Source organism: Anabrus simplex, chromosome 5, assembly GCF_040414725.1.
Source record: "Anabrus simplex isolate iqAnaSimp1 chromosome 5, ASM4041472v1, whole genome shotgun sequence".
In the NCBI taxonomy this organism is placed as follows: domain Eukaryota; kingdom Metazoa; phylum Arthropoda; class Insecta; order Orthoptera; family Tettigoniidae; genus Anabrus; species Anabrus simplex.
In genome coordinates, this window is record NC_090269.1 from 425,779,316 (window position 1) to 425,797,763 (window position 18,448).

The 18,448-nt window shown below is 39.3% G+C and overlaps 1 protein-coding gene across 1 annotated transcript in view; it reads left to right on the top strand.

Moving 5' to 3' along the window:
* Positions 1-18,448, top strand: part of l(1)G0320 (signal sequence receptor subunit 1 l(1)G0320) — a 70,105-nt gene that overhangs the window by 21,922 nt on the left and 29,735 nt on the right. Inside the window, exons 2-3 of the mRNA XM_067147812.2 lie at positions 7,069-7,263; positions 15,158-15,417. Coding sequence (XP_067003913.2) covers positions 7,069-7,263; positions 15,158-15,417 — 455 coding nt within the window. The remainder of the gene's footprint in view (positions 1-7,068; positions 7,264-15,157; positions 15,418-18,448) is intronic.

Consider the following 18,448-nt stretch of genomic DNA (forward strand, 5'->3'; position numbering starts at 1 on the left):
GAAGAATTAGTACAGTGGTAATTACAAAATTCTAACACGCTTTATTATCTAAATAATAAATAGGAGTCAGCATGCCTTTTCCTAAAGAATACAATTACTTGATTATTGTACATTGAGAAATATATAAATATACCTCCACAAGACTTAAATCATAAATAGAGATTTAAATACGCATTTACTCTACTTGCATATAGTCTTCAATTCACGTATTTTTTTAGGTTGATGGCTTACATGAAACTGCAGATACAGCCTTGTCCACCACCAAAGGCATGTGAATTTCTTCAGTTTCGTAGTACCGGTTCCTTTGAAGAATTGACTATCAGCCATAAGGTGAAGATCACCATCACAAATGTGCATTTGATGGATTATTTTGTATTTAGAAAATCGGAAATAGATGGAGCACCTGTTTCCAACTACAAATCATTGTGTGATGCTGGATACAGACTTTTCAGTGAAAAGTTTGTTTTGTTTATAAAATGTTTTTTTCAATCGGATGAAATTCTAATATGCAGTGCTGTGAAATCCGAGTACACAAAACATAAGAGCTATAATGTGAAGCTTATTTTAGGAGTACCTGGTGACATTATAGGAGCGGAATGTGAATGTGTTGCTGGAGCAGGCCCCAAGGCATGTTGTAAGCATATTGCTGCTGTAAGCTATGCATTAGAGCACTTCTCCAAGACTGGTATTGTTCAGTGTTCAGAAACATGCACCCAAAATTTACAAACTTTTCACCATCCCCCTTCCAAACGGTTGAGGCCAGTTAGCCCTATGAAAGTGGAATGTTTGCCCTTGGAACAAGTTTTCCAGGAACCCTGCCATGATGTTAGGCCATTGTCAGGAGTTAATCAGCCTGGATATCAGCAATATGTTGAAGGTATTGTGAAAAGTTCCCAACATAAGCTTGCTTTTTCTTTTGCTCTAAAAAAAGAACAGGCCAGCTGCTTTGATGTCATTCATGACCACCATTATGGTGTGGATCCATGTGCGACACAAGCTGAAAATCTTGTAAGAGTCAATGATGAGGAAAGGAAGAAAATTGAGGAAAATACTAGACAACAATCCCAGCAAAGTCTATGGTTCAAAGAGAGGAAATATCGTTTGACAGCAAGTAATTTTGGGAAAATCTGTCACTCAAAAACACCTAAAGCCCTAGCAAAATCCTTATTCAAGGGAAGTTTGTTTTGCTCCAGTGATATGAAATGGGGACTTCAAATGGAAGACTCAGCAAGGGACAGATATTCTCAGCTAACAGGCCATGTAGTCCAAAAGTGTGGCCTCATTATTCATCCTATCAGACATTATCTGGCAGCATCTTGTGATGGATTAATTGGACAGGATAGAGTCTTGGAACTTAAAGGGTTGCCAAGTAATAAAAATGAAGCTATTTCAATCAAATGTGTTCCATACTTGGGTGAGAGCAGTGGTGCAGTGATACTCAAGAAAAATCACAACCATTACTTCCAAGTGCAAGGCCAGCTGTTTGTTACAGGCAGACATTATTGTAGCTTTGTTGTGTACACTGCTGTTGACTTGCTAGTGTTGGAAATAGAGAGAGATGACATTTTCATTCATGAAATGGTGGCAAAATTAGACAAGTTTTACCATGAATATTTTGTTCCAGTCATCCTAACCTGACATAATGGTTTTCCTGAAATTGCATAACATAAAACATACAGATATTATCCTCCCTGAAAGACGAATTTTACTGACATGCAATTTTGACTGCAGTATTTTGTATGTTTTAGCAAGTCCTATAGCCCGTTCTATGTGTATTCTTTTAGAGGCTATCCTCCTTGTTTCAATGTTTTCTGATGGAGTAAACTGCCTTTTGCCTTTCAGAAATGGTGGGATATTTAATGTTACACCTTTAGTGCATAACAGATCCTGAATGTTGAACCCCCTATCTGCCATAACTGAATCTCCTTCCAAGAGATCCAACATTCCTGATCTGATAAATAACTGCCTATCTGATATTGCCCCACCATATGCATCAGATATGAAACTTATGAAACCAGATGGATTTATACCTATTAATACCTTTGTTGTGTTTGCATTTTTGTATGTAGAAAATGTAGCTTGCTGTGCTGTAGGGTTCTTAGGTTTTGCTATTGTAATCTCAGTTGCATCAATTATTACTCTAGTCGAGGGGTATTTCTGTCTAAAAGCAAGGGGGCTGTTTTCAAGGACAGTTTCTCTATCAGGCCATATGTTCAACTCTTTAAATTGGCAGTACATGAAATTAATCCAAACATTAAATATTCTTCCAACAGTAGTTTTATGGATTCCAAAGTTAAGGCCTAGTTCCTGGTCAGATTTGTTAGTCCTTAGCTTCATAACTGTCAATAAGAAACACAGTCTGGGTTCAAGAGGGAATATCTGTAAATTGTATCTGTTTTCTCCCAAAACAGCAAACACCAAATTAAAATGTTGGACGTCTGCAAACCCTGTATAAAGCAATACGGCATCAGGATTATTCATTATTTGCTCAACAACCAAATTACCTGTAGTATTTGTCTGAGTACTGACGTCTATGAAAATGGGAGTCACAGATGTTACATTCACTTCTTCGGGTATATTCACGATTTCTTCCCGTACTTCAATGGGGATGATTTCTGAAGATTCCAATATTGTAAGCTTATCGTGGTAATCCGGCGATTTTCTTGTGTATGGCCTCTTCCTTCTTTTTGTTGTGTTCGTGGTCCATGGAAAAAGCGATGGAACAGCGCCCGGTTTTAATCTTGCTCTCTCACCTTTAAATAGAAACATAAATTCTGTGGTTGTTATCGAAATGCCTAATCACTTTATAGGTAGAAAATACGAATTATTTCCGTTCGTAAGTCGCACTTACCCAACAAAGTTTTCGTGAAGTCTCCGGGTTGAAAATGATGGGAACACACTTTAATATTTTCGGTCAGATTCTTCTCACTGAAATGTTTCCTTCTAATAGTATGTAACCATTTCTTCCTCATTTCTTTATTTTGTGGAAACTGATGAAACGAAAATGAGCTTCCCTGATTTTTACAGAGAAGAACACTGCAATAGCTCGGCATAGTCACAAAAATAACAATTTAAACAACTTAAATTCGTGGATATTAGCGGCATGAGTACACAGGAGACAAATGAAGAGCGCCTTGCGCTTACCCAGTACAACAGCACTGCGCTCTATCGGTGCTAGTTCTATACATCCCTATTGCTTGAGTTTTCCGGTCTTACAGAGGGTTTGAATATTAATGGTTCCAAAGTTTGTGACAGTTTTAGGCCTCAATAGGTTGGTGATATTGGGGAACTTACTTTCCCTGCACGATGAGGTCAGGCTCCCCAGAATCCCAAGGCCTGAATGCGCCACCATTGGTGATGATCGGTCAAGACTGGAGAAGTTAGATGAATTCAAAATGTAGAACACCAAAAACTTTTATCGGGCCTGCAAAGAGGAACACTCCGGGTATAAACCACAATGCCTTCACTTTTAGAGTACAGGCAGGAAGTTGGTCACCTGTAACCGCCGGAACGTGGAACTTCTAGCAAACTACTTCGAGCATTTGCTCGATTGCGAAGAACTCGCGAAAAGATTACCTGTTGAAGATCCTCCAGAGATCACCTCCCATCTAACCCATAATCAATGCAGCAAGTTGCTAATGCCATCGGACATCTTAAGAACTGCAAGGCACCTGGGGAAGATGGCATGTGTAAGCTCTAAAAGCAAGTGGAAATGAGATCACAGAGGCCGTACACCGGATTTTGGTAGATTGCTGGGAGACTGGCAGGATCCCTAACTACTGGAAATTAGCTATCATACACCCCTTACATAAGAAAGGTGACCGCAGTGATGTCAACTACTGAGGGATATCTCTGCTGTCAGTAGCATACAAAGTGCTATCAAGGATTTTACTGGACAATGTGGAAAGTCAATGTGATCGAACGATTGGTGAATATAAAGGAGGATTTCAGCATGTACGGTCCTGTACTGAGCAGATCTTCAACCTAAAAACCATTTTCCAACTAAAACAAGTATGGAGTATGAACATCGCTGTGGTTTTCGTTGACTTTAAAAAAGCTTATTATTCCATCGATTGCCTGACATTCTTCTCTGTACTGCAAGAACGAGGTGTCGATTACAACACACACACCCTCATCCAACAGACTCTTACGGATACAACATCTAAGGTGAAGTTCAGGGGAGAACTATCTTGGAGTTTCAAGATAAAAGCTGGAATACGACAGGGCGATGGCCTTTCACCCGTTCTGTTTAATCTAGTGCTTGATGAAGTCATCAAGAACTGGGAATGTACACTGAGGAGTCTAGAAATCAGACCAGTTGCCATTGGAGCTCGGACCCGAAAGATTGAGATCAGGTGCCTAGCATTCGCAGATGACATTGAAATCCTAACCAACAACTCTAAGGATGCTGTCATTGCTATCGAAGCCCTGCGCGAGATAGCGGTGAAGGCAGGATTACAGATATAGTACGACAAACTACTTTTGAGACTCGGCATCCCAGAAACACCCCTTTGACGACCATACGTGGAACGATTGGGAGAGTCAGTCGCTTCCGCTGTCTTGGTGAATGGATCCACCCCAATGGTAGAGACGGTACATCCATCGTAGAAAGATGTAACAAACTCAATGCAGCATATCAACTATCCCACAACCATTATAATAGGAGGTGCATTTCGAAAAATGCTAAGATCTGTCATTACAAAACGGTTGTCAGCCCACAGTTTTTGTACGCCTCAGAGACCCTCATGATGAACAAAAAAAGGCACCATGGATGTTCTAAAGCCGAAAGACGTATCCTCAGGTAAATTCATGGACCGAGATTGCTCCCAGATGGAACCTGCAGACTTAAATCGAGCTGAGCTGTATCGACAGAATCAGCCAATACTAGCATGTGACGTAGAAGACTTAAGTTCTACGGACACCTACTACGAATTATGAAGATAAAGTTGGAATTCAAGAGGACAAACTAGGGCAAATATTCATTTATAGGAAGGGGAGTTAGGGATTGGAATAACTTACCAAGGGAGATGTTCAATAAATTTCCAATTTCTTTGAAATCATTTAGGAAAAAGCTAGGAAAGCAACAGATAGGGAATCTGCCACCTGGGCGACTGCCCTAAATGCAGATCAGTATTGAATGAATGATTGATTAGACAGCAACAGGCTCACCAAGATCCTCTCTTTGGTTAAAAGTTACAAGACTGGAAGCTTGTGGCTTAATGAAGTACAGAAGGACTTGGATTCGGCTGGGATTTCAGATATTGATACAGAAGATCGTTCCAAATTTTGTTCTATGTGCAGTCTTGGACCCCACCACCTAGAGTCCCTAGAAGTCGGAAAGTTGGAAGCCCTTTTCGGGGGGAGAGAAAGGAGAAATTATCAGCAGGGCTCGAGAGAGATTGGGAACGAAGAAGAGCATCTAGGAAGAACTAGTCATCAGCACTCCTTAGTGGGCTTAAATCAATAATGATAATTTAATTTCGTAGGAGCATTGTCTCCATTTTTTTATTAACGCATAGTATGTTTTGTTTGGCGTCTCCGAAAATCGTTAAGTGGGGACGTGAAATTATTTATTTGTGAATTACATTGGCAATTAAAACAATTGTTATGATTGGGATGTTTTTATCACATTTTAAATTAACTTCTCTCCAAAAAAAACCTATATTGGCCCAAGTTATGTGATATTAAACCATTCGTTTGTTAATGATCTAGTCTGCTATACTAATAGCAACAACCGTGAATATTTCTTGACTAAAGTAGTCTCGTTTCCTCATCCCGAGGTGGTGCGGCCCTTTTCAGATGTCCCCAGTGGAAGGGAGTTGCATGTACCATTTTTACTGCATATCAACCTTCCTGCCATTTGTAAATTTCTGGCAATACAGTGCCGGGAATCGAACTCAGGCTCCTGAGAATGACAGCTAATTGTGCTAACCATTACGCTGGCAACATTCTTAACTACAAAACAGACATATACATTACTGATGCATGCTTGCAATGCGGGGTTGGACACGAAACTATTCACCCATTTGTTCAGCGTCATCGGAGCTGCAGTAAGCCTATGCTACGGAGGCGGACATTTAACTACGAAACACAGGTGTACCGCATGACTTCGACGTATGTACATAATTACAATTACAATGAAAAGGAGGCTTCCACCTAATCAATACTTTATTTTATCTTATTTAAAATACAGAACTGATTTAGACCTTTCTTAGGCCATCCTCAGCTGGTCACATAATCTGATATTAACATACCATGCAATTATAAAACAATACTAAATCTAACAAGGACTGTCACATGACAATAACACTGTCAAATTTGTTGTTTCTCTTGATTAGGGACAATCATTGAATTGGAAACCTGAATTTGATATTTAAATTCACTCTCCTCTCATAAATAACATATGTAAAAAGACATATATAAAAATTGGAGTGTTCCTGGATTTGAAAAGTTCGTTACTTTTCTTGGTCCACTCAAAAACTTGGCTTGGAGTTGATAAACGTGTGCGATTACACAGATGAGCGTATATAATGTTCACGTATCGTTGGTCATATGGGATGTTGGACTTGTGGCTTGTACTCCTTATTTCTTATGGCATTTAGTTACACACATATAATAAAATTGTATTGTCTAATGTTAGCTTAACTATGATTATAAGACAAAATTTGATCTGTTCATGAAATCTTGGTAAAATGAACATCGCTGTGAATACTTATTGATACATATAAAGTTACAACATACATTGAAGTTCAATGACCTGCATTGTGGATATAAAAAACTTCACTATTTTACTTGTCGGTGCGACGTAAAGCGACTAGCATTTCATTTGTAGGTCATATGATTTAAATTGTAGGACTAAATTTGAAAATATTATTTGGTAAAATAGTGGCTAAATACCATATCTGATTTTTATCCTGAGGCAGCAATTATATGAATAGTCATTAATTTGCTTCTTGATGAAAGTACAAGACACTTTGCACTTTCATATAGTGATGGTTTTGCTGGTTGTTTTATGACCATTGCTTGGTCTGATATTTCATATCTTTTGAAATGTGTTCATTTTTTCAGGCAGTAAACTTGTGGCTTGGGCAGACGAGGATGATGCTGAGGATGAGATGGTCGATGTAGAGGGTGAGGGTGATGAAACATCTGTAACTGATGAAGGAAGTGAAGATGATGAAACTCAACCAGGAGCGTCAGCAGATGCAGATACGACAATACTATTTACCAAACCTGTTCCATCTGCTTCCTCAGGAAATCTGGGTAATGCATTTTTGTTTGAAATTGTCTTGAAACATGTTTGCAACAATTTGTAGAAATTTTCGTGATGTCCCAAAAAAGCAGTTGCATCAAGAATTACTGTATTAGCTGAATCTAAGACTGCCTTGCATATGAGACTATCCTGTATTTGTGGAAGGTATATAGAAGATAAATTAAATAATTAATCTAGTTTTAATAGTTCAAGCTCTCTTATAACTAGAATAAGTTAATAAACCCTGAAATAAGTATACTTTAATATAAAATATTGTCTGTTTTCCTGGGTGTTTATTATGTAATGTTGATAGGTGACCAATTTATTGGTGTAATCATCTGCCCATAGGCACTGCACAGCAATAGTGCAATGTTGTAAACAATCCCAAACAGTGCATCATTTGCTTACACAACCCCAGGTTTGCCGTAAATTCATTTAATAGAACTACAGTAGAAGCTTGATAATTCGAAATCGGTTAATTCAAAATCCCGCTTAATTCGAAGAAGCTCTCGTTCCCGGAAACACGAGATACGGTTTTGCTTGTTATTTAAATTGTTTAATTTGAAATATGGATAATTCGTAATTCGAAGTACAATGTCGGCCCCATTACTGAAATTCAGACTTTAAATTCGTGATACAGATGTTGATTCCCATAGGGAATTTGTAATATTTGTTCCGAATGAGTAAATTTATAATACCAATATAAATGGTCCGTTATTGGACATTACAAATTTTCCAGCTAACTCATACCTGGTTGCCAGCGTTTCGCCCCCGTGTGCCAGGCTGGGCTCATCAGTTGGTACCTAGCACACCTACCAAGACGCATGGCTAGTGCATACCGTGGAGGCCAATGCGTAGGCTAATTGTAGCCACCGGCAGTGCCAATGCACTATGAGAGACTCTGTCTCACTACTTTTAATTCGAAACTGCCTTTACATTTTAAAACAATAGTATGTTAGAGTAATTTCAACTCTAAATTTATCCGCGTTATAGTAGAACCTGTGTTCCGGAAAGTGGAGGGTTAGCTCTCCGCACTTACACGAACTTCGGTGGGTCTACAGTGCGTTTCGTGATTGCTAAGTTGAATGAAAGCGGAATTCTTTTGTATTCAACCTTTTGAGGAACACCGTAATATCACGGAACGGGCAGTGTGTGGGAAAACAGAGTCCGCGAACACTGGCGATGCCGACATTTGATGAAAAGACGTGGCTCATATAATAAATTCGTAGACATTGAACAGTATTGTCATTCCCGATGAAACTGCATTGCTTTATCTTAATGCGAGCCCAAATGGTCTTATGATTTTAAAGAAGAAAGTGCCAGCCGGAGAATCATACAAGGGTGGGGGATGGGGCTCATTGTAGTACGTTGCAATGCACATGGAAACGAGAAATTTTATCGCCTCGTCATAGGAAAGTTCGATAAGACACAATGTTTTAAGGGCGTCGGGCACTTTCCATGCCAGTACAAAGCATCTAAAAATGCAAACAATACAGAAATCCAAAAAATAATGCAATTGCACAGGGGAACCAGCATAATTTATCCTTGTCTTTGAATTGTGTGAATTTTTTTCTTTCGTTGCGTGAGGTTATGTTTGTCATTGATTTATCCAAGTGCGTTATCTGAACATTGTAAATGCACCTTGTTGGATACATTTCGGAAATAGTTTTTTCCATGGGATTGGAAAGGTTTATACTGTGAATCGAGGTGATAGCGTGTATTAATGGGTTTTAGAATACTTTGTAATGCGGCAAGTGTTTAAATTTCTGAAGTACGAGAGAAGTGCCATGGTGGGAAATCGTACAAGGATAGTCATAGGAAACTTCGTTTTTAAAGGCATGGGGTACTTTCTGTGTAAATACGAGGGAGTTTTTTTTTTTCCCCCCCAACCTCCGTACAGTCGTAAATGAAGGACAAGTGTACGTATCCAAATGAATTTATTACCAAATGTTAGGTACAAATGTGGTTACTTTTCAACATAATCGCCATGAAGGTTGAGTCATTTGTCATACTTGTGGACAAGCTTCTTGATCCCCTCTCCACTTATGTTGCCGCCAGTGAGTTCAGATAGGTCGGAACGTTGGTTTGAAGATCTTCATCCTCCTTGAACCTCTGCCCTCCCAGCCACTTTTTCAGTCCCGGGAAGAGGTGGAAGTCACTCGGCGCTAAATCAGGACTACGGTGGGTGGTCAAAAACGTCCCACCGAAATTCCTCCTGCAGAAGTTGTTGGGTGACACGAGCACTGCGAGGGCGTGCGTTGTCATGAATGAAGAGGATTCCAGACGTCAGCATGCCTCGTCGTGGCCCTTCGCAGTCGTCATAAAGTGTGGCAATAAACAGCTGCATTGATCGTAGACCCCCGTTCCATGAACTCAACAAGCAACACACCTTTTTGGTCCCAAAAGACTGTAGCCATCTTCCTTTCGTTGAAGGTTTGCTTAAACTTCTTCGGTTTGTTTGGTGAGTGCGTGTGCATCCATTGACGTGATTGTTGTTTTGTTTTGGTGGTGATGTACGAAACCCAAGTCTCATCGCCAGTCTTCAACAAATCGCCACCTTCAGCCTCATAACGGGTAAGAAACGTCAACGCTGCTGCCATCCGGCGACTTTTGTGGTCATCAGACAACATCTTTGGAACCCATCGTGCGAACAATTTCCTTGAAACTGCAGGAAATTTCTCACAACTCGCTTATGGTAAACCTTCGGTTCTTGCAAACCTCTTGGTCAATTTCGTGAACAATGTCAACTGTAGCTACAGACTTGCATCCTTGCCCCCCTTCATCATGAACATTGGTCCGCCCTTCTTTGAACTTCCTGCACCATTCACGCACAACACAATCACTCAACGTTTGGACCGTATACTCGACTCATTCGTCGATGAATGTCAGCTGCACTATTCCCTTCTGTTTGAAGGAAACTTATCATGCTACGCACCTCACATTTATTGGGAACGTCAATAGTAGCGGCCATGTTTCCGTGCCAGTACCTCGGCTCACACTGGTGTGAGGAAGTTGGCTGTGACCACGGGTAGAGGGGAGGACTTGCGCAGTCACCTTCCATGCACGAACAGTTCCCACAGCTTGTGTGGTTCTTTACCTGCGTGATCGGATTTTGAAAATACTGACTTTGTACAAGGCACCTAAAATGCATACAGTATATTAATCCAATGAATAAAGCACTCGCACATGGGAGCCAGCAAAGATTTCTCCTCGTCTTTGAATCTTGCTTTTTTTTTTTCATTGTGTGAGGTTATATTTGCCAGTGAGATATCCAAGTGCATTACTTGAATATTGTAAATGCACCTTCTTGGATACATTTTGGAAATAGTTTTTTTCATGGCATTTGAAAGGTATAAACTGTGAATCAAGGTTAACTGCGTGGAGTAACGGGCCTTAGAATATTTTGTAACGCGGCAAGGGTTGGTACTTCTGAATTGCGAATTGGTGGTTAATGCAAAATCACGTAATTCGAAGTCCGTTTTTTTTAGTCCCAACGACTTCGAATTAACGATGTTTTACTGTATAACTTATTACTAGGGGGCGGATTTCTATGACAAGTCATATTTTTCCCTTAACATTATATCTTATAGTCTCGTATTTTCAACAAGTTTCCAAGCATGATAATCAAAATTAAACAGGTTTTTTTGGGCATATAAATGCATATTTAGGCTTTCTTAAGTTTTATGGGATATTTTTTATACAAAATATCATAACGGCATATTTCGGTAATTTTCATTTGAATTTCATTTTATAAAAATAAGAACAAGCTCTAGAAATTATTTTTCAGGATAGACTGGAATATACTACTGAAGAACCATTGTAAAGTAGTGTATGGAATGTTTTTAACAGGTAGGAGCTATTGTTTGCTAGCTGGATCAATTCCTGGAAACCGGGCTATTGTTTACATGGAAGCAGGGGTAATTCTGCAGTTATGTTATTGTTCTTATCCCTCTCCTTCGCCCTTCCCTCTTCCACCTTCAACACACTGAATGACCTTGGTCATTAGGGAGCTTCAGTCCTCCAGTTCCTTTCAGTATGCCTAAAACGAAAGTCTCAATTTGTGGGAAGTTGCGAAGTTTTGTTCGAGAGTTCGGGGAAAATATATTCAGTATGGATGGGGTGATATTATTCTGTAAATTGTGTGAGGTAAAAGTTACTGCCGAAAAACGCTTCTCTGTGCAACAACACTAATACTGTAAAACATAAGAATTGTGTAACTAGATATTCTGCACTTGAAAATAGGCAACGTCTGCTATTCGAAACCCTGACATCAATTTCACAGTGTTCACTATTTTCACAAGATCTCTGCAAGATGATAGTTTCGTCTAATATACCTTTAAAGAAAACAGGCGAAGTTTCAGACATTTTCTTGAAAAATATACAAAGCATCCTGTTCCCAACGAATCTACTCTCAGGAAGGACTGTCTGACCCCTTGCTATGAAGATATGTTGGATATAATAAGGCGTGGCGTGACGAGATCACAGATGTGGATGGAAGATATGTAGCAAATGTGATTGTTGGCACGCTGAAGGAAGACCGGTCTGGAGATACGTTCCTCCTGACATGTGAAGAGCTAGTGAAGACGAACCATTCCACCATTGCAGTTCTCTTCGACAATTCAATGAATCTGTTGTGGCCAAACTTGGCAAAGAGAGAGCACATTTTTCTATTTGTAACTGATGCTGCTCCGTGCATGGTGAAGGCAGCCAAGGGTCTTAAAATGCTATACCTGAAAATTATACGTGTGGCATGTATTGCACATGCTTTGCATAGGGCAGCTGAAGTTAGAAGTAGCTACCCTGAAGTTGATAAATTAATATTGAACTGTAAGAAAGTGTTTGTCAAAGCTTCACTTTTAAATCTAAGAATTTAAATCTAAGCTTCACTTTGCGTTCAGAAATTTGAAGGAGAAGCACCTTCACTACCCTTACCTCCCCAGCCAGTTATAATGCGATGGGGGACTTGGCTTGATGTCGCAGTGTACTATTGCAACAACTTAGATGTCGTGGAGAAGATTGTGAAGTCTTTTGATCCTGCAGTTTCGTCCTCCATAAAAACCACTCAATATTTATTTTCAAGCACTACATTAAAAGCGGCTTACATAAAGTCCAATTTTAATTCTTTATCTAGAGCAATCTCGGAGAACTAAGCGATGCACTGGATGTTGTAAAGTGCATTGAACAGGAATTAAAGCATGGGTGTGTAGAAAATTAGAAAATGTACTGGAAAAGAATATCGGACTTGTGTACGTGCGTGGAATAAGTGACATTCTTTGTGGAAACCCTTCATCTGCAGATTTCCAGGAATTTTCTCCAAGTGAACTCTATTCAAGTACTCTCCCGTTACATCACGCTATGTCGAAAGATTTTCTCGCTACAGTACGATACTCAGCGACAACAGGAGGGGATTATCATTCAACAATCTTAAGATGCAAGTGGTCATAAATTGCAACAGTTCTGATAATGGAGATTAGATCAGGTATGAAAGTTTCATTCAAATAACATATGTTTTGTGTATAAATTAAAACTGATTGAATATTGAACAGTGAAAGTAACTATAGTGTTTGTCTTCCACAGAGTCCGTCCTTGCCTAGGAGTATGCAGTGTAACCTTAACAAGTTCATGAAATATTAATCATTTTAGTTGATTTTGGATTAAAGATTTCGGAGAATTAAAACTTTTTAACTCTAAATTAACTGCAGCCTGTTGCAATCGTAACAAGTGTTTCTATGTAACGTAGATGCTATTCATTATGTCATATTTTGACTTTTATAGGTAATATTTTTATGTTTTTAGGTCATAAATGTATACATATTTCATACATTTTTAGGTCATAGAAATCTGCCCACTACTTATTACCACAGATGTGGATGGAAGATATGTAGCAAATGTGATCGTTGGCACGTTGGTTTTGTTTCTCCTGCTGCACAAATTTAGTAACAAGTGTATGAATTTCATAAAATTTTCTGTCTGGCTCCATGGCTAAACGGTTAGCGCGCTGGCCTTATGTCCAGACGGTCCCGGGTTTGATTCCCGGTCGGGTCAGGGATTTTAACCTTCATTGGTTAATTCCGATGGCTCGGGGGCTGTGTGTGTGTGTGTGCGCGCGCGCGCGCGCGCGTGCACGTGCACATTCTCATCATTAGAATTCATAACAGGTAGGGCTCCATCCTCAGACGCGCAGGTCGCTGATGCGGCGTCAACTCGAAGGACCTGCACCAGGCCTCTTCGGAGGCCACACGGCTTTATTATTATTATTATTATTATTATTATTATTATTAAATTTTCTTGCCTCTGGTCCTCTGAATGCTTTTTTTTTAAGATGTGCTGGCATTCTTTTAAAAATGAGAGTAACTCAAAATATTTCAAGAAATAATACTGTATTTCTGCAAGTCCAAGACATTTTTTTCCCCTCAGAATTTCATGTGAAAAATCAAGTGGGGTCTTGCATTCATAACGTAACGGTAATGAACACCAACTGGCAGCTACCACAGTAACAATGCTACTTCCCTTTAACCCCTGCGTATGTGCACACACAAAACCCAAACTTTAAAACGCGTGTCATTATATATGGCTTGTCGCGTCAGTCAATTGTACAGTGCCTCTGTATAACTTAGCTGGTTCTCGGAAAAGACAGAATGACATTCTACTAGCCTCTTCAAACCTGCAGATTGGCATCAATACCTTACACCTACTCCCTTGAGATAATTGCAGGATCGACCATGATGTAGTGTACTTCTGAGCCTCAGCTGCGCTGGAAATGTAATTAGAATTGTAATAGGAAGGTTGGGACCCTTAGAATTCTTAGAAAGGCCACGGTTACTCGGTGACAGAGTTGTAGCAAGTCTACTGTACCTGATGCTTAGTGAAAATAACCGTTTTATAGACAGCAGAAATATTTTCGTCATGCTTCGTAATATTGCAGAAAGATGTGGAACAGGTATTGCCAGCAAATTTTCAATGGGTTCTCGTCGATATTATGATGGTAATTTTAAGTTAATGGTTATTAAACACATGGAAATGAAGGAAAATTGTGCAGCTGCAAGAAAATACGGTATAACTAAAGCCAATGTTCGACGTTAGTGTGATGTTTGGCGTTGGCGTGAAGACAAAGGTAGTCTAAAAATGCGCACTGCAGGAAATGCATTCAGCGGTCTGCAACAAGGGCTCTTTAAATAAGTCCATCCTGAAATTGTGAGGTATGTGCACGAAAAATGCAAGGTGGGAATGGCCAAACACGAGATGCAATATGAATTACATAAAATCGGCTTCATTGTCTGTATCGCACTTACAGATTCATAACTAAGTATTTTTTATTTTCCACCTTGTCGATACACTAAATTGCTTAAGGCAGCTTATTGGTTAAAGGTAGTACATGTTTAGTATATTATAAGTCTTCAGCCACATAACACTGTTTAGATGAAAAATTCATATGACAAAGTATCAGTGCTTTAGAGGAAGTGTCCTTAAAATTAACATAAGAACGATGCAGGCTTGCAAAAAGGAATTTCCTGAACTTTTGAAGGCAGTATCAGATACCTTTGATAAAAATGATCGGGGAAATTATAGGGTTTACATAATACTTGCGTGTTTATTTTATTTCTAAAATTAAATTTGAAACTTGTTATAAATAAAATGATTTCACAAAGCACTTTTTAAGCCTGATTTAATTTTTTGAAGGAGAAAGTAGGGGTCATCTTGCATTCAGTCATCTTGGATTTGGAGAAATACGGTATTCACCTGTATTTTCTGTTTGTGATACAATGCACAATGATGTATAACAGAAATCAGATTCTTTGATGATGAATCTTTTACCTAAGGAACCTCTGAGTGCAGCTTCTTCATGCATACAGGCCGTGCAGTGTGAGAATGACATTCTGAATTTAATTTAATTTTTCATTTCAGAGTTGCCTGCAGGCAATGTTGTTGAGTTCTTGGTCGGTTTCAACAATAAAGGAAACCAAGACTTTATCCTGGAAACCCTGGAGGCCTCATTCCGTTATCCCATGGACTTCACCTTCTACATTCAGAACTTTTCAACCATAGCTTACAACCGTGTGGTGAAGCCTAACCATGAAGCAACCTTGGCTTACTCATTTATTCCAGCTGAAGCATTTGCAGGACGACCTTTTGGCCTTAACATTAATCTCAACTACAGAGATTTGGTGAGTTATTTGTCATGTTGAATTTCATTGGCTTATTTGTAGAGCCCTGCTCGGATGTACAAAATAATATCTACATCCGCACTTCATCTGCATCCGTGAATGGTTATCTGCGGATAATTTAAATATTTAACTACAGTACATTACACCCAAGGCATTGAAGGTATTGAAATGGATAGATCTGTTAATATAATACAATAGGCCTGACACCTGGTTCCAGGACACCTACAGTCGCAGGTTTGAGGGATTTGCTCTTGCGACATCTACTGATGTATTGACCTTTGTTCCTTCCTTCCATTAATTATGGGCAGGAGCCAGTTCGGCTTAGGTCAGATTTATGGTTGCAGGGCTCTTTACATATCACTGTTCTCCCATACCAATGTCAATGGTCAACTAACAAGCAAAAACAAGTGAAAATCAATAAATTTAGTTACTTAGAAATTATCAGCAAAATTATCCGCGCTGCCATACAGCTTGTATCCGCCAAGACACTTAACTGTACGGATATCCACATCCGTGCAGGGCTCTACTTATTTGTTGGTTTTTCTTGTGCTAAATATGTGTGGATTTACAAGAACTTGCTATTGCAGTGCAGTGATGCATACTTGAAATCTGATTCCTATGCTGAATCTCATCTAAGGAACCTCTGATGCACCAATAAGAGAAATCTATATTATTTAAAGGTAGTTTGTATTTAGTATAATAGTCATATACAAATAGATAGGAGGAACAAGAAAAGGAATACAAATTAGGATGAACATAGTCAGATCATTGTGTGTATAAGGAGTAATAAAAAGAGGAGACATGGACAATCTCTACCATATACTGCTGTGAGCAAATCAATAGGCTCTCCCCTCACAAATTCCAGCTTTTCTACATCCGTCTCAGTGTTCTCCCTAGGACCTTTGTAATGGGCGAACTGCCCTACCGTTTTTTACAGACTGCCTGGCTAACATAACCTAGATGTGTGCCAATTACATAATATTAATGCATATTTGAGTCAATGGATGTTCCAGATTAAAGTTTAAATACTGTAAAACAGTTTGTTTAAATGATAAATCTTCCATTATTGTCAGCATAATTGCACCAGTTTAGCTTGACTACCATGTAGTGTTGTGCGCGAGTGATGTCTGTAGTAGTGTGGAATCGCATGCAAGCACTTGATTCCGCATGACGTTTCAAACCCATATGGTACTCCACTGCAACAGAGTGGTTACATGATTATGAACGAGCTGTAGAACACTAGAAGTTCAAAATACTCTTGTTATGTCTCGTTGGTGATAGCCCCAAAATAATCTTATGTCTCGTTGGTGATAGCCCCAAAATAATTCAGTTATGCAGTTAATGTTTACCTGTCTAATATTATTAATATCCAGAAGGGAATAAATTGAAATGTTATCGTATTAATTTTTTTGCGTAATTTACCTCACCCGCTAACGAAAATTTCTGGGGAGAACCTGCATTTCTTCTCAGCCCCCGGCATGCTGGTTTGTTTCCCAGCTTCGTCAGGAGGGTGGGCATGAACACTCGGATCAGGAACACAGGACAAACACAAAGGGAGAATAGAAAGTACCCCAGCGGTATGAAATAAAATTAAAATTATCCTGTTTTGTTCCTTTTCTCCTTTGGCGTTTGTCCAGTATTCCAAATCTTACTACCTGTACCCCTCTTATATTTTTCTTTTTCCTGTCTTTATTTGGCCTTTGTCTTCATCCTACACATTCTGTATCAAGACACTCTTGAGCTGGGAAGCAGAAACAAGCTCGTCGGGGACTGAGAAGAGATGTAGAACTGGGATTGATGAGGAGAGAGCCTGATCTATCTACTGCAGAATATGGAGGTTGTTCTTGTCCTTTTTGTCTTTTCATGTTTGGTTTGTTCATTTCTTTCTGTTGTTCCTTATTCACCCAGTGAACTGCCCTTATGCTTGTCCTGTTTTGTTACTTTTCTTGTTTCTCGTGTCTTTATATATTATTTGGCTTGACACTTCTTTGTTCCTTATCAGAATCATCGTGAACCAGCTCCTGTTTCCCAGGTGCAATGAATAAGCACTCTCCCATTTACTTCTGTCCATGTAGGTGTCTTCTTCCATTACCTGCTACAGATCCAGACCTTGTTCAGCTAGATTATTTCTAATCTGATCGATCCAAGAGTTCCTTCTCAAACCACACTAGCTGTTCTTTGCTGGTCGATTCTTTTGAGGTGACCAAACCATTTCAGCTTGGCTTCCTTTTATGTACCAGTGTAATTGACCTCGGGTGAAACTCATTAACTAGCTCGATAGCCACTTCCTGGAAGGATTGTAATCTAGACAGAATGTACTTATCTGAAGACTTTTTGATACAGTATGCTGTCATAATGGCAACCCATAAATTGTACGTAATTCATGCACATTTTTTTAAACGGCTGTTGCATGCAGGGATTGAGGTGCTTCACAGTTCTAGTTTACTGACTGGTTTAGGTGCTCCCTATGGTAGAGGTTACAGGATTAAGACAAAAAGTCCTTAGTGAAAAAACTGGCAGAAAGTAGTGAATTATACTAAAGTCTTAACAGACTACGCTTGGAAAGAGGACTGTTGGAAGCAGCAATTGTTGTCATTTTATTCAGTAATGACAGCTTGAGCACTCGTGATGATTTTAAGGTTGAAGTCTCTGGCAATACAGAAGACTAAAAATCTTGTACAGCCTGTGGAGTCTGACCTTGAGTAAGGAAGCGTAGTAACAGTGTAACGCAGCTGATATGCGCAACTCAGAACGTCAGTCACAAAGTAATTTCTCCCTTACTCCAGTTTTCTTTTGGAGGACTTCTTATATGAAACTCCAGGTTTTGGGCAGGTAGGTATACCTTCGTAAGTGTGGGTAATGAAGGAGCCACCATTACAGATATAGGATCGACTCATTTTTAGCTACTGGACTTCACTTCTGTGTACGTGTGGAACTTTGCATCTCATTTTCCTGTTTTTTCTTTCCAGACAGTTTCCTTTCTTTGACTCAGAACTTCAATTTTCAAAAAATTGTTGCTGCTCTCATTACC